Genomic DNA, 15,358 nt, shown 5'->3' on the forward strand with positions numbered 1-15,358 from the left:
AACTTATATTTTTAAAGAACTCCTTAAATGAAATAGAACATAAATGCACAATGGAAATGGGAGGAATAATGGAATATATTTTAGCAAGCCATAGAACAGTGATGGCAAACCTTTTTTTCCTTGGGTGCCGAAAGAGCGTGTGCATGCACTATTGCACATGCGCGAGTGCCCACACCCATAATTCAATGCCTGGGGAGGCTGAAAATAGCCTCCCCCACTCCCCGGAGGGCCTCTGAAGGCTGGAAACAGCCTGTTTCCCAACTTATGATGGGCCCAGTAAGCTCATATTTTGCCCTCCCCAGGCTCCAAAGACTTCCCTGGAGCCGAGGGAAGGTAAAAACACCTTCCCCCCATTCCCCCCCCCAGAGGCTCTCTGGAAGCCAAAAACACCCTCCCAGAGCCTCTGTATGAGCCAAAAACATCAGCTGGCCAGCACACACATACACGTTGGAGCTGAGCTAGGGCAATGGCTCGCGTGCCAGCAGATACGGCTCTGCGTGCCACCTGTGCCACCCGTGCCATAGGTTCGCCATCACTGCCATAGAACAATTGCTGAAATTACTTAACAAGGTCTTGCAAATAGAAAAGTTAGTAAATTTACAATCTAATTTTGCTTTACATTAGAATGCCAGGTTCTCTATAAAATAATTTTATGGTTAAAAATAACATTCATTGTATTTCATATTGAAGTCAGTCTTATTTGTCAAAAACCACAAGTCCTCATGGATTATTTCTATTTTCTAAAGCATTGCACTTCATTTTGTTGCTGAATTTTATTCAGGTATCTTAGAAAACGTGACAAAATGAGGTCAGTTTTTAAATATATACATTCTCATGCTTTAAAGCATATAATTTGAATCAGGGCAGACAATAAAATTGACAATATGTTTCTTCAGATGCAGAAATGTATTCAGAAAACAAACAAAGATGCATTAAAAAAATCCTCCTATAATCTTTTCCCAAGTAAATTTTGCAAAAATCCTCCTTTTCCTAAGTAAATTTTGCAACTAGCTCATGCTGGATATAATTTGGGAAATTTAAATAAAAAACAATTGTGTGTCAACTTTTTAATAGAACATATTATTTTGTATGATATGCTACATGATCATTTTAGTAATATTAGACACATATCTGAAAATGCCATTTTGCTATTTTCAGAATTATGCTGGTAATTAGAAATCATACTGTAGTATCTTCAAGTGCTTCATTTTGCATATAAGATTATCACTTGTCTGTTCTAAATACTAATAAAAACCAAAGTTAAAAGCGAAGAGGTAATAGTAATGATTAAAACTTAGCATCTGAAGTTTGCTTGTCCACAATAATGCAAGCACCCTTGGGTGAGGTTGAAGAGATTGTTTGCATCTGGTGATAGTTTTGTATTACAATGGAAGAACAAAAATAACCTTGACTGGAAGCAAAAGCATCAGGATAATTTTATTCAACCGACTCTTCTGGAATTTATTTGAGAAGCTGAGAGAAAACCAGAAGCCTTATGGCAAGACACACTAGAAAAAATGTAAAAGTTGACTTTAGCTGTGAGTTGGTCTCTTTCTCACCCAGCTCCAGAACTTTTGTCCATTCAACTGCTGATGAGCTACATGGAAAAGCTAGCCTGATGAACCATCGCCGGGGGGTCTTCGGACCAGAATCACCCCAAAGGATAGTGAAGAAGGAGAGGCATCTCAGATGACCCAGAGGAGCAGGCAAGTTCCTCGAGCAGTCAGAGACAGCTCTTTGGATTGGCAACAGGGATAACGGCCATTATTAAATGACCACTACATAGCTGAGACAATCTGCCCAATTTTAGATGCAGGAGCAGTGAATGAACAAAGTGCTGGAGCTGGGTGAGAAAGAGACCAACTTACAGGTAAAGGCAACTTTTAAATTTGGAATTTTAAAGAATTTTCCCTAAGTTAAAACAGCAGCTAATTAGCATTTGGGAACTGTACAAAGGGGGGAAAATGGAGCTAAAATTTTAAAGCCCAAGAAGGTCCCTTTTACTTTGGATACACATTTTATTTGGAGAAACCAAAATAACAGAAAGAAGAAATTGGTGAAAGGATTATTCGATTTTGTGGCTTTAATGCTATTATTTCATATTTTTGACAAACAGATGGGAGCATATTGTAGATTGGAGAGAGAGCCCTCTATGGGTGAGAGAAAATATTGCAACAATTGTAACAACTTGTAGATTATAAAAGAGAAAGTGCAGCTGTCTGAACTTGACTGAAAAGAAGATAAGAAGGAAAGCCTGAGAAATTTTAAGGAGTGTTAAGGATGGCATGTGGCACAGGAGAGCAGGCCGGATGGCTGGAGCTCGGCGGCAGTGCTGTTGCTGCTGGCTGTGGCTCTGCCGCTCTAGGCACTGTGGGGAAATTTGGCTGCTACACCTGTGCAGCAACCAAAATCTCGTGCAATCGTACTTATGCGAGTGACATTTTAGCAAAAAGCATTGACTTCTTTGCTTCCGTGCATGTGCGGAAGCAAAAAACCAGCAATTTTCACCAGAATCTCGCCAGTTGCGCATGTGCATGGCATGCACACAGCCGCTGGTGCTTAAGCACCGGAACAGCATCCCCCTGTTCTGGGAGCAGCCCATCACTGGTTAGATGTAGAAAGAATGCATAGCACGACATCAGAGGTGCTCATTAGAGTCCTAAGAAAATTATTTGCTACACATGGATTGCCAGATATAATAGTTTCAGACAATGGGCTGTAGCTAACATCCACACCGTTCGAAGGATTCCTAGCCAGTCTGAGAATCAAACACCTGCTGATCTCTCCCTTCAAGCCAAGCAACAATGGCCTAACGGAACGCACAGTTAGGGCCACCAAGGAGGCTCTAGGCCAGATCAGTCTGGGAGATTGGCAGGCCTGCATAGACAAACTCTTAGCAACACAACATAACACAACATAACCCCTACTACAGCCAAAGGCAAAAGCCCTATGGCATTTCTAATGGGCCAGAAACTCTGGTCTGTCCTCAACTAGCTACACCCAAGTTACTCAAATAAAAAGAAAAATTTCAATTCGGTGAAAATAAAAATATTTGAAATAAATGATCCAATATATGCAAGAAATTTCACCGTGGGTTCCCTGTGGCTACCTGGGAAAGTCCTGGAAATAACAGGCCCCAAATCATACATAATAGACCTGGTGAATGGCAGAGCCTGGTGGTGCCATGTGGACCAACTACGGGTGCGTTGGCCATTAAACGTCAATTGGGAATCTGAATTCAACACTCACCGTCAGAAAGTTCCTCCTTATTTCCAGGTTGAATTTCTCTTTGGTCAGCTTCCACCCATTGTTCCTTGTCTGGCCTTCTGGTGCTTTGGAAAACAGCCTGACCCCCTCCTCTCTGTGGCACCCTCTCCTCTCTGTAGCAGTCCCCCTGTGGCAGCCCCTCAAGTTGGTGCCCCTATTTTGATAGCATAGGGACACCAGCTTGATGATATATTTGCCCCCGCCCTCAGGCTCTGCTCTGTCATCTCCTACATTGGACTGTTTACATGTATATCTTAATATATTTCTTACTACGTGATCTGCTCTTTATTTTATTCTTACATCTAATTTTGGAAGCAAAGTGTATTCAAAACAAGCTCCATTATTAGCATATACTAAAACAAAAATAAATGATTAATACTGCCTAAAGCTACTACTAAAAAAAACTATTGTTAGCATCACATAAATTCTAAATCAATATATGGTTGAATAATATATTGAAAATGTAAAGCATTATCTTACTTAAAGAATTAAATTTCAAATTAATTATAGTTTGATATCATTCTTTATAAGGGCCCTTCTCTGTAATTTAAATGGTGAAGATAGCCACACTATATTAATAATGCTTATATAAATGATAAAGCATTAAAAGGTCTTGTGTTACCACAAAAACCACTAAATTGATCTATAAATCACTAATCTGGTTACTCCTTAAATATGTTATATGAGCTAAAGCAGCATCTCTCTATAATAAATTACATTATTTCTTTTTTCTTCCTAATCATTTTAATCTATAGTCCAAAATTATTGTTGTTTCCTCTAACTAAATACTGAGTTGATGAAGAAAATTGGAAAATATATTGTTTTAAAAGCTACAATTATAGAAATTAATCTATTTCCACTCTATTATACAAATGCCAACCTTTTACTACGGCATATCTACAATCAGCTGTTACAAAGATAACAAACCTCATTAATTAGAACAAAAATTGCCCATTTCTTAATTTGTTTTTATTTGAATTTGTATTTTTAAAAACTTTTTAGGGTGGAGGGGAAGCAGGTTAGCTGGGGATATAAAAACAAAGGGCATTTATTTTTAGTACATTTTTCTTTGTATGTATATATGTATGTATGTATGTATGTATGTATGTATGTATGTATGTATGTATGTATGTATGATTTTTTCTGTCAAATTTCATTATTAGCAAAAATTTTGTTTTATACACACAGACAGACACATTGCAATACCAGGTCCCTTAGTGGTTTTTCCAATATGATAGCCTTCAAGACTACCATGGAAATGTTTTGTCACAACAGAATCTATTTTTTCCTTAATTGCTTTGGAGGGAGAGCAAAAGAGAGAGAGAGAGCTAGAGAGAGCAAGAGAGCCATGATTATCTGAAAGATCTGCAGCTTTTTTGTTATAGGAAAATGATAATCCTGGGAATGGGAAAATGTAACTGTTGGTATAAATACTGTATTTTATTTTTTGACAGCCTTTTGGTCATTTCTTATGGCTTGGTGCCAGTTGGAACAGTATCAAGGCCACAACTGAGTGACTCATTCACTCACGTTCATTCACTCACGCACACAAAAAAGGAAAAGGAATCAGTTACCCCAAGGCTCATTCAGAGAACAGGAGTAAATTTGAAAAACCCACAGTCCCTCATATAATTAGGACAAAGACCGTGAGTTCTATAGCTTGTAGTTTAGAAAAAGTGAATTTAACAAGATTAGAACCAAGAAAAAGTTAGCAGACATTTTAAAAATGATTCAAAGGAAGTACCTCATTTCCTTTCCTCACATGAACAATTTCATGAACAATACCAGAGATGCAAAGTGGACCAGCAAATCCAAGCAAATCTGCCAGAATACGGAAAATGCTGCTTATAGCCAAAGGTCTTCCAAAGCCATGGCACAGGGCAGACCAAATACTTCTGGATCCTTGTGGGTATGGAGTATCTTTATTCTGCCCAGTAATTTAAAAAAAACATTGTTAAATTCAGCCAGCGGTGATATTTTTAAAATGTTGTGTTCTAAAATACATAACACATAAATATTTTTATAAATCCTGAAAAAATAACTGTTTTCTTTTCTTGGCCATGGAAGAAGGGGTTAAAGAATTAAAGTTACCATCCCAAGCCATGTCTTACTCTTCAACTATAGATCTAGCTACGTCTAACTCATAATTACTCTATTTTGCATTACGTTAAGTTAGAAAAAACATTCTTATAGCTATATCACTTAGTCTTAACCCTCTCTTCAGGTTTACAATGTCAACATATTTCCCCCAATAATACATATCCTCATTTTACCAGATCTGGAAAGATGGGTGGCTGAGTCAACATTGAACATTCCGGGATCGAACTTCTGGCAATGGGCAGGGTCAGTCTGCAATATTGCATTCTAACCACTGCGCCAATAGGACTGTAAAATAGATTTAATTTACAGTAGACTCACTTTGATTTTAAATACGGTATATCTTCTCTTCTATACCTATATCTTTTTCTGCTCTTCTCTCATAGTTATATTTCACTCCTTTATTTTCTCCTCTATTCTCCCTTTAATACATTCTACTTGATTATATCCTCTATAACCCTCATTGTGTATTATTGTGTATTGGACAAAACAAACAAACAAACAAACAAATAAATGGCAACAAAGAAACATTTGAACGATATTTTAAAAAATGTTGTTTAGAGAGGTGTATACGGTAGCTTGCCTGTGTTAAAAAGAGGGCTCTCTCTTTATACAATACGAAATTTATTTGTTTAGTCATACCTTTTGTGCTTGAAAAGCTTCATTAAGGCGCATGTAATTGGTCAGAGCTCTCATTGCAATAGGCAGTTTGCCTATAGCTTTCAAATCTATGGATTTTTTGTGGGCAGTTTTAATAAAGGTATTCATCCACCAATATGTTCCTTTGGACAGGAGGTTCACAAAAGGTTGCAGGAATCTGACCCCAAGATCCTGAAGATCCTCAGGAGGTTTTACTTCTTTCGTTTTTTTGAAGAAAATATATTTCTAAATTTCATAAAGTCAAAAAGAATCAGCAAATAAATGTGAAGGCAGATAAAATTACAATTATTCTATAACTAGTCCCCTGCTCAAGATGACCCAATAACTCATGAATTTTATAGTTTGCATTTATCAAGAGATTCTTTATTGCTGATTATTCAATCAGCAAAATGCATATTTTCTAAAACCAAATAATGTGATTTTAAAAAAAAATGCTTTGGCTAAATTACTTTTACAATGTAAAATATTTTTTTAAAACATAGTAACTAGAATTAATTTACAATAGTTTCATGACTGAGGATACAGTAAATATTTGTCAGATTAGTGCTATGTTTCTATTAGATGCTATTCAACCTAGCAGTCAAAAGTTAAGCTCAATTTGGATAGATAAGCATCTTTAAATTCCAATAATTCCAGAGTATTGAATTATAATTTCTATCATATGTAAGATTAATACATGGAAGAAGAAGGAAATTTGTGCATTTTGCCTCCTTTTTTTAGAATAAATAATCTGAATTATAAATAAATTGATTTAAGGCTAGACTTACACAGCTTACAACTTGATCACTTGCCAGCCCAAAACATATATATAATTTAAATGAAACTAGTTGGATATTACAAGACATCCTATCTTTCCATTTAACAAAATAGGTATATAAAAATCTCTGGAAAGTATCCATAGAGATTTTGAACTAGAGAATTGTTCTGGAAGTAACTGATGGTAAACACCATTAATTCCCACTAATATGAATCATTTATCTAATCTGATTCCAGACATATTTTTGATGAATGAGTGCCAGGCTGTTTGGCATCATCTTATGGAACAAGCTAATTTTATAAATCTTTCACAATTATTTCAGCTGGCTAAAGTTCTGGCCAGCAGAAGGCCAAAGTAGAAATAACCTACCTCTTTAGTTTTCTCTCCTATTGTTCTTCCCTGAGTTATCATGCACATACAATTAACTCTTACCCTCATTCGGATTACGTTAATTTCTACAATTAGCAGCATTCCATAAAGTACAACCAAGAGTGCTGTGAGGCAGAATCGAAGCTGGCGTGGTCCAATATTATTATCACAAAATTTGACAAACTTGATAGTTTTGGTTATAAAAGCCAAAGTCCAATAAAATAGCAAGGCTGTTGAAAATTTAAAAAAAAGGTAATTGAGATGCTGATAAGACAAATTACCGAAGACAAACACAATTAAATTATTTTTTAAAGAATCTACACTCTGTTCTGTCTGGGTCCCCCCAGACGCCAAAACCAACCAAAAAGAGTAGGCAGACACACTGGTAAAAAGCAAAGGCAGTTTATATAATTCAAAGCAAACACAGGTAACAAAAACTGTTCTTACAGACAGGAACGCTATGAAGCTTCACAGAGGTTTCACGAAGGCCAGGCAATAAAACAGGATTCTTGCTGGCAAAAACAACGCTGGAGATAATAAAACCCACACCTCCCTCAAGTCTTCCAGACTTCTAGGCCACAAGCCAAGATCAGAGATGCCGAGAATCGAAGCAAGGTCACAGGACTCCCAATTGATAACTCTTCACAAGACTGTAAGGGCGGGCCTGCCTTTTCAACCCTGCTGAGGAGAACCACACCCAAACCCAGCTGTTGCCAATTCAGGGATGGAAATACCTTTCTAATTGGCCCCGTCTTTGAGCTGCTCTTCGCTGCCTCATGTCTATTATAGCCTGTGCGTCTTCATCCAATGAATCCAGGCTACTAGCTGGGGAAAGCCCCCCCCGGGGATCTCAGGCTGCTCTCCCTCCTCCTCTTCCTGATGTTCCTCTCCGTCTGCCTGGTCCTCCCCCTCCTGTTCACTGTCCTCCTCCTCTGGGCATGGATCCGGCAGAGATCCAGCCGGTCTCTGAGGAGCCTCAGGCTGAATCACAACACACTCCAAAGATTATAAATATACACTGCACCCAAAAAATAAATGGAACACTCAAAGAACACATCCTAGATCTGAATTAATGAAATATTCTCATTGAATACTTTGTTATGTACAAAGTTGAATGTGCTGACATGTGAAATTTATTGTCAATCAGTGTTGCTTCTTAAGCAGACAGTTTGATGTCACAGACGTTTGATTTACTTGGAGCTATATTATGTTGTTTAGGTGTTCCCCTTATTTTTTTGAGTAGTATAAATAAATTAGATTATAATGGCTACTAGAAAATCTGCATTGTTTACCAGTGTTAACTAACCCTACCCTTTCCCACCTCTTCCAATATTATCAGATTTTTGGTTGTATCAGTCTACAAAACTGGTGGAGGCTTCATAGTATAAGGATCATCCGTCAGTAGCTGCAGGTCTAGTTGCCTTGGCTGGAGTCACAATGGCATAAGATTTTCTTCACAGCATCTTTGTTGTGCTTGCATGGACATTCTTGATATCTCCTCCCAGTCTCCAATATACCATAGAGCAGCTGGCAAAGCATGTAGTAATTGTTCCTTGTGATTATGTGTTCCACCTACCACTTCTGAACTTCAGTTATCAGGGAATCAGTGCTGTTGGACTTTACATGATCCAAGACCTTCATGTTGGAGACATAGTCTCACCAATGAGTGTGAATGTGATATTTCTCCAGTTGTTTTTTGTTGGTATGTGAGTTCAGGACTCATATTCATATAGGAGAGAATGGATAACCACAGACTTTCAGCTTTGTGAAAATACAGACATTGTGTTGGCTGTGTCTAGCACAAAGGGGACTCATAACCTAGTTTTTGTGATTCTGAAGTCAATTTCTTTGCACAGGGGCAGCCCCATTCAATTGGCAGAAGAAACCTAAACCTAATGGCATGAACAAGAGAGGCTGGTGACTTTTCTTGATGCATCAAGATCAAAATGCCTGTGTCTTCTTGTACTCTTAGTGTTCAAAAACACTGCAGGCCCTGTCTTCTTGATCAATAGTCAGTGTTGCCTCCTCAATCTGCCAGGTCAGACTATGCACACTGGAATAGACAAATTGAAATTGGCTATTCTTCCCTGGTTTGGCCCAATGCTGAGATGGTTTACCAGGGTGCGACTCCTGTATGTGTTAAAGCTACTTGGAGATACAGGTGAGACCTGAGAACCAAGTGGAAACCAAGGGTGAAGGAACAATCCCAAAAAAGCACAGCTGTATGTGCAGAAATGAAGAGAAGCTCACTCTAGCAAGTACATTCATGGATCATCCTGTTCTGAAGACATTATAACTTCAACTGTAGAAGAGATTACATTTCCCCAGATAAAACAAATGTGCAATCTGGATTTTTTTACTTGCACTTACAGCTTTCCTCAAATTGTAGACAACTAGTAGTTGTAGCCAGAAATGTACAGACTCTTCTGCTGTGCTACTTGTGTCCTTTTCTGGAGATGCATTATCCATAGTCAATCACATCTTAATTAGAGCACTTCATGGCATTTTACATGAGATGTCCTTTGAAAAGGCTACTTAGAAGCTATAAGTGTCCTAGACCGGGCACCTTAATATTGTTTGCTCTTTAACTGTTATGTCTCTCCCATGATCTTGCTAATTGTTTTGTCATTTTAATTTATTAGATTGTAGATTTTAATCTTTGTAAGTTACTTAGGATCATAGAAATCGAAGTAGGAAACAACAGGGACTTTGAGAGAATCTGAGCAATTGCATTATATAATGTTATCAGAAATCTCCCTGATACATTTCTGGTTAATGAAATCTTCATCTTTTATTCTAAGATATAACTAACAACACATGAAATTTAGATAACTATACGCTTGCAATGTGGAAATGAATGCTTTATGTAACTCTTTGAAAATGTGAAAATATATAAAGTATTATTTTTGTTATACATTATCTTGTACAGTGCCTAGAATTCATTGAAATGACAGCAAAACCCCATAAATAAATATATGGCATACAGCACTATTAACAAAAAATGCAGACGCATAAACGTAATGTTTCATGTTTTAACATCAAACTATATTACAAGAAAATATGTTATCTTGGAGAAGTAGGCACTTACTTTCAATTAAACCTGTGAGACAAGAATATTTCTCAGAAAATTAGGAAACTATTCTAAATTCTTGCAATGTTGCAGTATGCACTTTTGTCTTTAATACAGGTAATTTCATAAGAGCATATGAAGATCAAAGGCTTATCTAATTAAGCATTATGTTCCCAAGCTTGCTATCCACATTCCTAATACATACCTATCAATAATTTTGGAAAATTTGATGTTTCAATGTTGTGATAATAAACAATGGATGTGACAGCTGCCAAAAATGCCATCCCTGGTGGCATATATAGGTGCAAATGGCCAGATTTTGAAATCCTAAGTAAAGTGAAACATGTATTATTAAGTAGGTTCATTCTTTCAAAGAGAAATATTAATGCTTATACATAAAACAATTTGTGTAGCTCCATCTCTCTCCAGGTGGAACATTTTCATATTCACACATAAAGGAGCATATCAGATTTATAGTAGCTAAGATAAATATTATATAACCCCACTTTTTCCCTTTATTACTCAGAGTAAGGATGTGTTACACTTAAAACAATAGTTAAAAAGAAACTGTTATATTCAGTTTTAGTGGAGAATCACAAACAGATAAAGTATAATTTAAACATCAATAAAAAGCAGTTTGTGCAAACCAGACCAAACTGCTTAGATAATCCTTCTGCATGGTGTGATATATGGTGTAAAAACCCTACCAATAGAAGAAATCATTAGTAAAAATACACTTCCCCTGTCCCCAATGTGGATGGGATGACACTAACATAACTATTCCATATTCCTAGAATATCAAGTGTTTGTTTCTTCAGAATTACAATTTTAAAAGTTGGTAATCTTTGCCTTTCTAGCAGTGTGGTCTTATCATATATTTTAAAGTGAAGAGCATTGTAGGTTGAAGTTATTTATTGGGGGGGAAACTTTTTATCACACCGCCTTTTAAATAGTTTGGATTCAGATTTATACACGTTGAGACAAGTGAATTTCCTCCTCTCTATTTGGATATAATGAACTTTTATAGGTACGGAAATTACACTATAGAAAATATATCCACAACAAAGTGACAAGCAAAATAAAATTTAAAAATGTGCATTTTTTAAACTAATAACTAATACAACATTAGTTATTATTTATTTATTTTTGGAATACATGTCACAAGCTAATCACAGTGAAATTAAGATTCAATTCCTAACAGACAAAATAGTTCAACAAGTTATATTAGAATAAAATAATACCTATAATGTATTCTTACCCATCTGACACGATCCCTTCAGCTATTTCACAGACCAGCACAAACAAAAGGATAAAAGTCAAAATCCACCGTAAATTATGGCCAGGAAAATGAAGCCAAGTGCTATGATGGATATGAACTTTGGAACTTTGACTTCCCCATCCTAATATAAAATAAAGCCAAAAACCAAATGATCACCTTTATTTTAACATTTTTGTGCAAACAACGCATCCAGTTTACTGTCCTAACCATCCTAAATTCAGAAATAAATATATTAATTTTTTCTGGGAGTTTTTAGAAAATAAATTAAAAGAGATTTTTAAAAGCACAGAAGTCGGAAATACTTGATTATAGATTAGCTTTGGCACTGATACTGCATTGATACTATATTTTGTAGAAACCCCACCACCATAAAGCAATTTTTTTGTAATTCATACAGAAAATTTGTTGGGCAGATTAAAATAATGAACAAACATACATCATGATTATGAAGAACACTTTTTCTACAAACAAAAAAATGTATTATGTGGAGATGCTATAAGCCAGGGGTGCCAAACTCATGGCGTCAGTCATTACATGATGTATCGTGACTCCCCCCTCTTTGCTAAACTGGGTGTGGGTGTGGCGAGTGTGTGACACATCCATGGGCCGTGAGTTTGACACCCCTGCTATAAACAATCAGTGAACCACTAAGGGTGGAAAATGCAACATCAAAGAAGGTAGCCTTTGGTGCTCTTTATAAAGCATGCCTTATGCCTTATAAAGCATAAAAAGTCAGAAAAATAATTCTTGTCAAAATAATTCGTCAGTGATTATGGATTCATTAGCTCCAGAATCTAATTCAAAATATTTTATTAAAAGTTCTAACACTTCAAGGGTTCCTTGGAATATTTTGTTACATACTCACAGCAGAAATTATTAGTGTACGAACTGCAAAAATGTTTAATTTTATTGTATTTATTAAACAAATCGATATAGCTACCCATCTACCAAAAGCAACACTGTACACTTGTACAAATAGTTTAAAATTAAGAAATGCTAAAGAAAATATCTGTCTTCAGATAGAAAACTCTTTTTTACTAATTAAAACTGTGTATTCCATGCAGTCCTTCCCCAATAACTCACTCACTCACTCACTCTCTCTCTCTCTCTCTCTCTCTCTCTCTCTCTCTCTCTCTATCTATCTATCTATCTCACACACACACACATTGGAAAAGGTGGGAAAATATAAGGAAGCAAGCAGAAGAAATTATCACCTTAAAGATCCTATCATCTCTCATATATTGAGGAATATATCCTCATGTATTCATTAGAGTGAGTTTATTTTCTCTTATTTCCCTCTACTTTGGATTCTCTCCTTTAAAAGTCACCATAACCTTGTGCTCAATTTCATTTCACACTGCGGGTCATTCCATTCCATTTATGATAGGTGATAATACTTGCCGTTATTTGCAAAGAACAACATTTGATTCCACTCAACCTATTGGAACCCACATCCTATCCACCCCATCAGCTGCCAAAGAATTGCTTGGTGAGGAGAAAAGTAAAAGAAGAAAGCAGGTCAGTGGTGTCAGTAATACAGGTCATAGTTGTCTAAAAAATAGTTGGTCTTTTTTTTTCTTTCTCAAAAGGCATTTGGACTGCTTTTCCTTGAGGAAGAAGAACAAAATGTTTTGTTTTGCATCCAAACGTTTTGTTTTCCTTCCTCCAGGGAAAACAGACTCTTGAGAAAGGAAAAAAAAATCTAACTCAAAAAACTTTCTTTTGCTTTTCTCCTCTTCCCCAAGTTCTTCTTTGGCAACCAATGGCATGGATAGGATGTGGGTTCCATCCAGTCTTTTCGCTGGATCTTCAATTGGTTCAGTGGATCTTCAATAGGTTCAGTGGATCTTCAATAGGTTCAGTGGAATCAAATGCTGCTCTTTGCAAATACTGCAAGCATCGTCGAATACCATTCAAAAATAAATAAAAACGCAGCCTAGTTTTGGGTTTTTTTGGTTTTTTTTGGGGGGGGGGAGAATAGCTTTTGAGGCAAGAAAGCAGGTCAGCTCCATGCAGTTGGCTTATTTCAATTCGCACGTTCCTTGGAGCTGTGCGAACTAGCAGCCGGATCCTCCTGCTTCCTGCGCCCCGCTGGAGATGGGCGACGCCAAGGAAGGTGACCCAGAAACGCAAGCCCAGCAGAGTGGACCCGTCCTCCGGACACCAAGAGGACCGGGAACTGGGGAACGTGGGCGCTGCAAACGGCGGGAAGGAGGCGCACTCAAAAAGCATTTACACCCAAACGCACCCTCCCCTCCCCTCCCTCCTCCCAGAGCTGCGCTCACCTATGAAGAGAATGGGGAACGTGATGAAAAGCAGGAAAACGTGGGGCACCACGTTCAGGGCGTCCACGAAACAACCGTTGTTGAGCACCCCGTCGGTCACCTTGTAGGGGGTCGAGTTTTGCTCGCTGCCGCAGAAAGCCAAAGGCATGGTGGAAGAGGAGGAGGAGGCCGGACCGGACGGGCACAAAGTGCGGCTGAAGAGCTCCTGGCTTTTTTCCTGCCTCTTCCCGCGCCTTTACTTGAGGGAAGCGGCGGCCGGCCCGGCCCACCCGCGCGTGGAGAAAGCCATCGGAAGGCTGCCGGGTGGCGTTTCCTCGCGCGCGTGCGCGCACGCGCTGGGTACCTTGCTTAAGAAGACGCGCGCCGGACTTGCCTTTCGGTGGGTCGGCAGGTGAGGTGGAAGACAGAAGACATGCGCTAACCGGAGGCGCGAAAGCACCAGATGGTTAAAAGCGGCGCGCGCCTGCGCTTTCCCCCCCAAAACAATGGACCGGGCGCTTTCGTCTCGCCGCAGCTCCGGGAGCAGCTGAGGGAAAAGAGGAGGCGCAGCCCGGTATTTAAAGGAGCCGCTTCCTCTCACGTCGGCCGGGAGACTGGCCTCACCTCCTTTCCTTTGGGGTCAAGCGTTCGTGCGTGGGAAAGCCCGCGTCCTCTGTTTGTAAATAGTTTCAGTGCTGACGGGCGATTGAATTTGACCCTTTGGAACCTCGACTGCCTGGGGAAAACGTAGCCGCTTTGCAGAGAGGGTTAGGGAGAGAGATTAGTGTGCATAGTAAAATTGGAAGGGGGACCGCAAAGTGTAGTGAAGCGTCAATTGTCATTAGGATATTTCGGCGGAATTTGGCCCGGTGTCAGTGAAGTCCAGCTACACTCGCCACAGACTCACTCACTCACATGCACCTTCAATGCCTCGGCTGACTGAGGCACTATGAATAGCAGCACAATGAAACGCCACTGCCATCGTATTTATTGCTTAAGCGTTTTCTTGAGATAGTTGTTTTTCTTAAGAAAGAGGGTAGTGACATTACAAAGGCATATGATCTTACACACAGAGTTTTCAAAATGGAATCTCATAATAGCAATAGCACTTAGACTTCACATACTGTTTCACAGTGCTTTACAGCCCTCTCTAAGTGGTTTACAGAGTCAGCATATTGCCCCCAACAATTTGGGTCCTCATATTACTGATCTTGGAAGGATGAGAGGCTGAGTCAACCTTGAGCCTGGTGAGATTTGAACTGCCACATTGCAGGCAGCCGGCAATCAAAAGAATATAAGAAGATCCATGCTGAATCGAGCCCAACATTCTGTGTCACACAGTGGCCCACCAATTGTCCATGGGGATCTTGAGCAGAAAGAGAAGGCAAAACCCTCCCTTTCCCTTGACCACCAACAAATGGTACCCAAGGGAATCCTGCCTGCCTCAACCAACATAGAGGTGGAACTTGCAGTACAGTAGTACACTCTAACCACTGCAGCTCAATTAGGGCTAAATCAGATTGAATGTTGTTTGAAGAAAGTTCACTTTCAAAGCTTTAAGAAAATATATCTGATTTTAATGCCAGAAATAATCT

At 38.6% G+C, this 15,358-nt stretch overlaps 1 protein-coding gene across 2 annotated transcripts in view; it reads right to left on the reverse strand.

Annotated features, from left to right (window-relative positions):
• ABCC8 (ATP binding cassette subfamily C member 8) overlaps positions 1–14,207 on the reverse strand; it is a 79,103-nt gene extending 64,896 nt beyond the window's left edge. The window contains exons 1-6 of one of the 2 annotated variants that reach the window (XM_070764169.1): positions 13,785–14,207; positions 11,479–11,620; positions 10,426–10,547; positions 7,214–7,380; positions 6,007–6,249; positions 5,012–5,194 (exon numbers count right to left, since the gene is read on the reverse strand). In XM_070764169.1, coding sequence (XP_070620270.1) covers positions 5,012–5,194; positions 6,007–6,249; positions 7,214–7,380; positions 10,426–10,547; positions 11,479–11,620; positions 13,785–13,932 — 1,005 coding nt within the window. In that variant the 5' untranslated portion in view covers positions 13,933–14,207. The remainder of the gene's footprint in view (positions 1–5,011; positions 5,195–6,006; positions 6,250–7,213; positions 7,381–10,425; positions 10,548–11,478; positions 11,621–13,784) is intronic. The other variant, XM_070764177.1, reaches the window with a different exon arrangement.
• Positions 14,208–15,358: the final 1,151 nt, after the last annotated feature.

This window comes from Erythrolamprus reginae, chromosome 1 (assembly GCF_031021105.1).
Source record: "Erythrolamprus reginae isolate rEryReg1 chromosome 1, rEryReg1.hap1, whole genome shotgun sequence".
Lineage (NCBI taxonomy): Eukaryota > Metazoa > Chordata > Lepidosauria > Squamata > Dipsadidae > Erythrolamprus > Erythrolamprus reginae.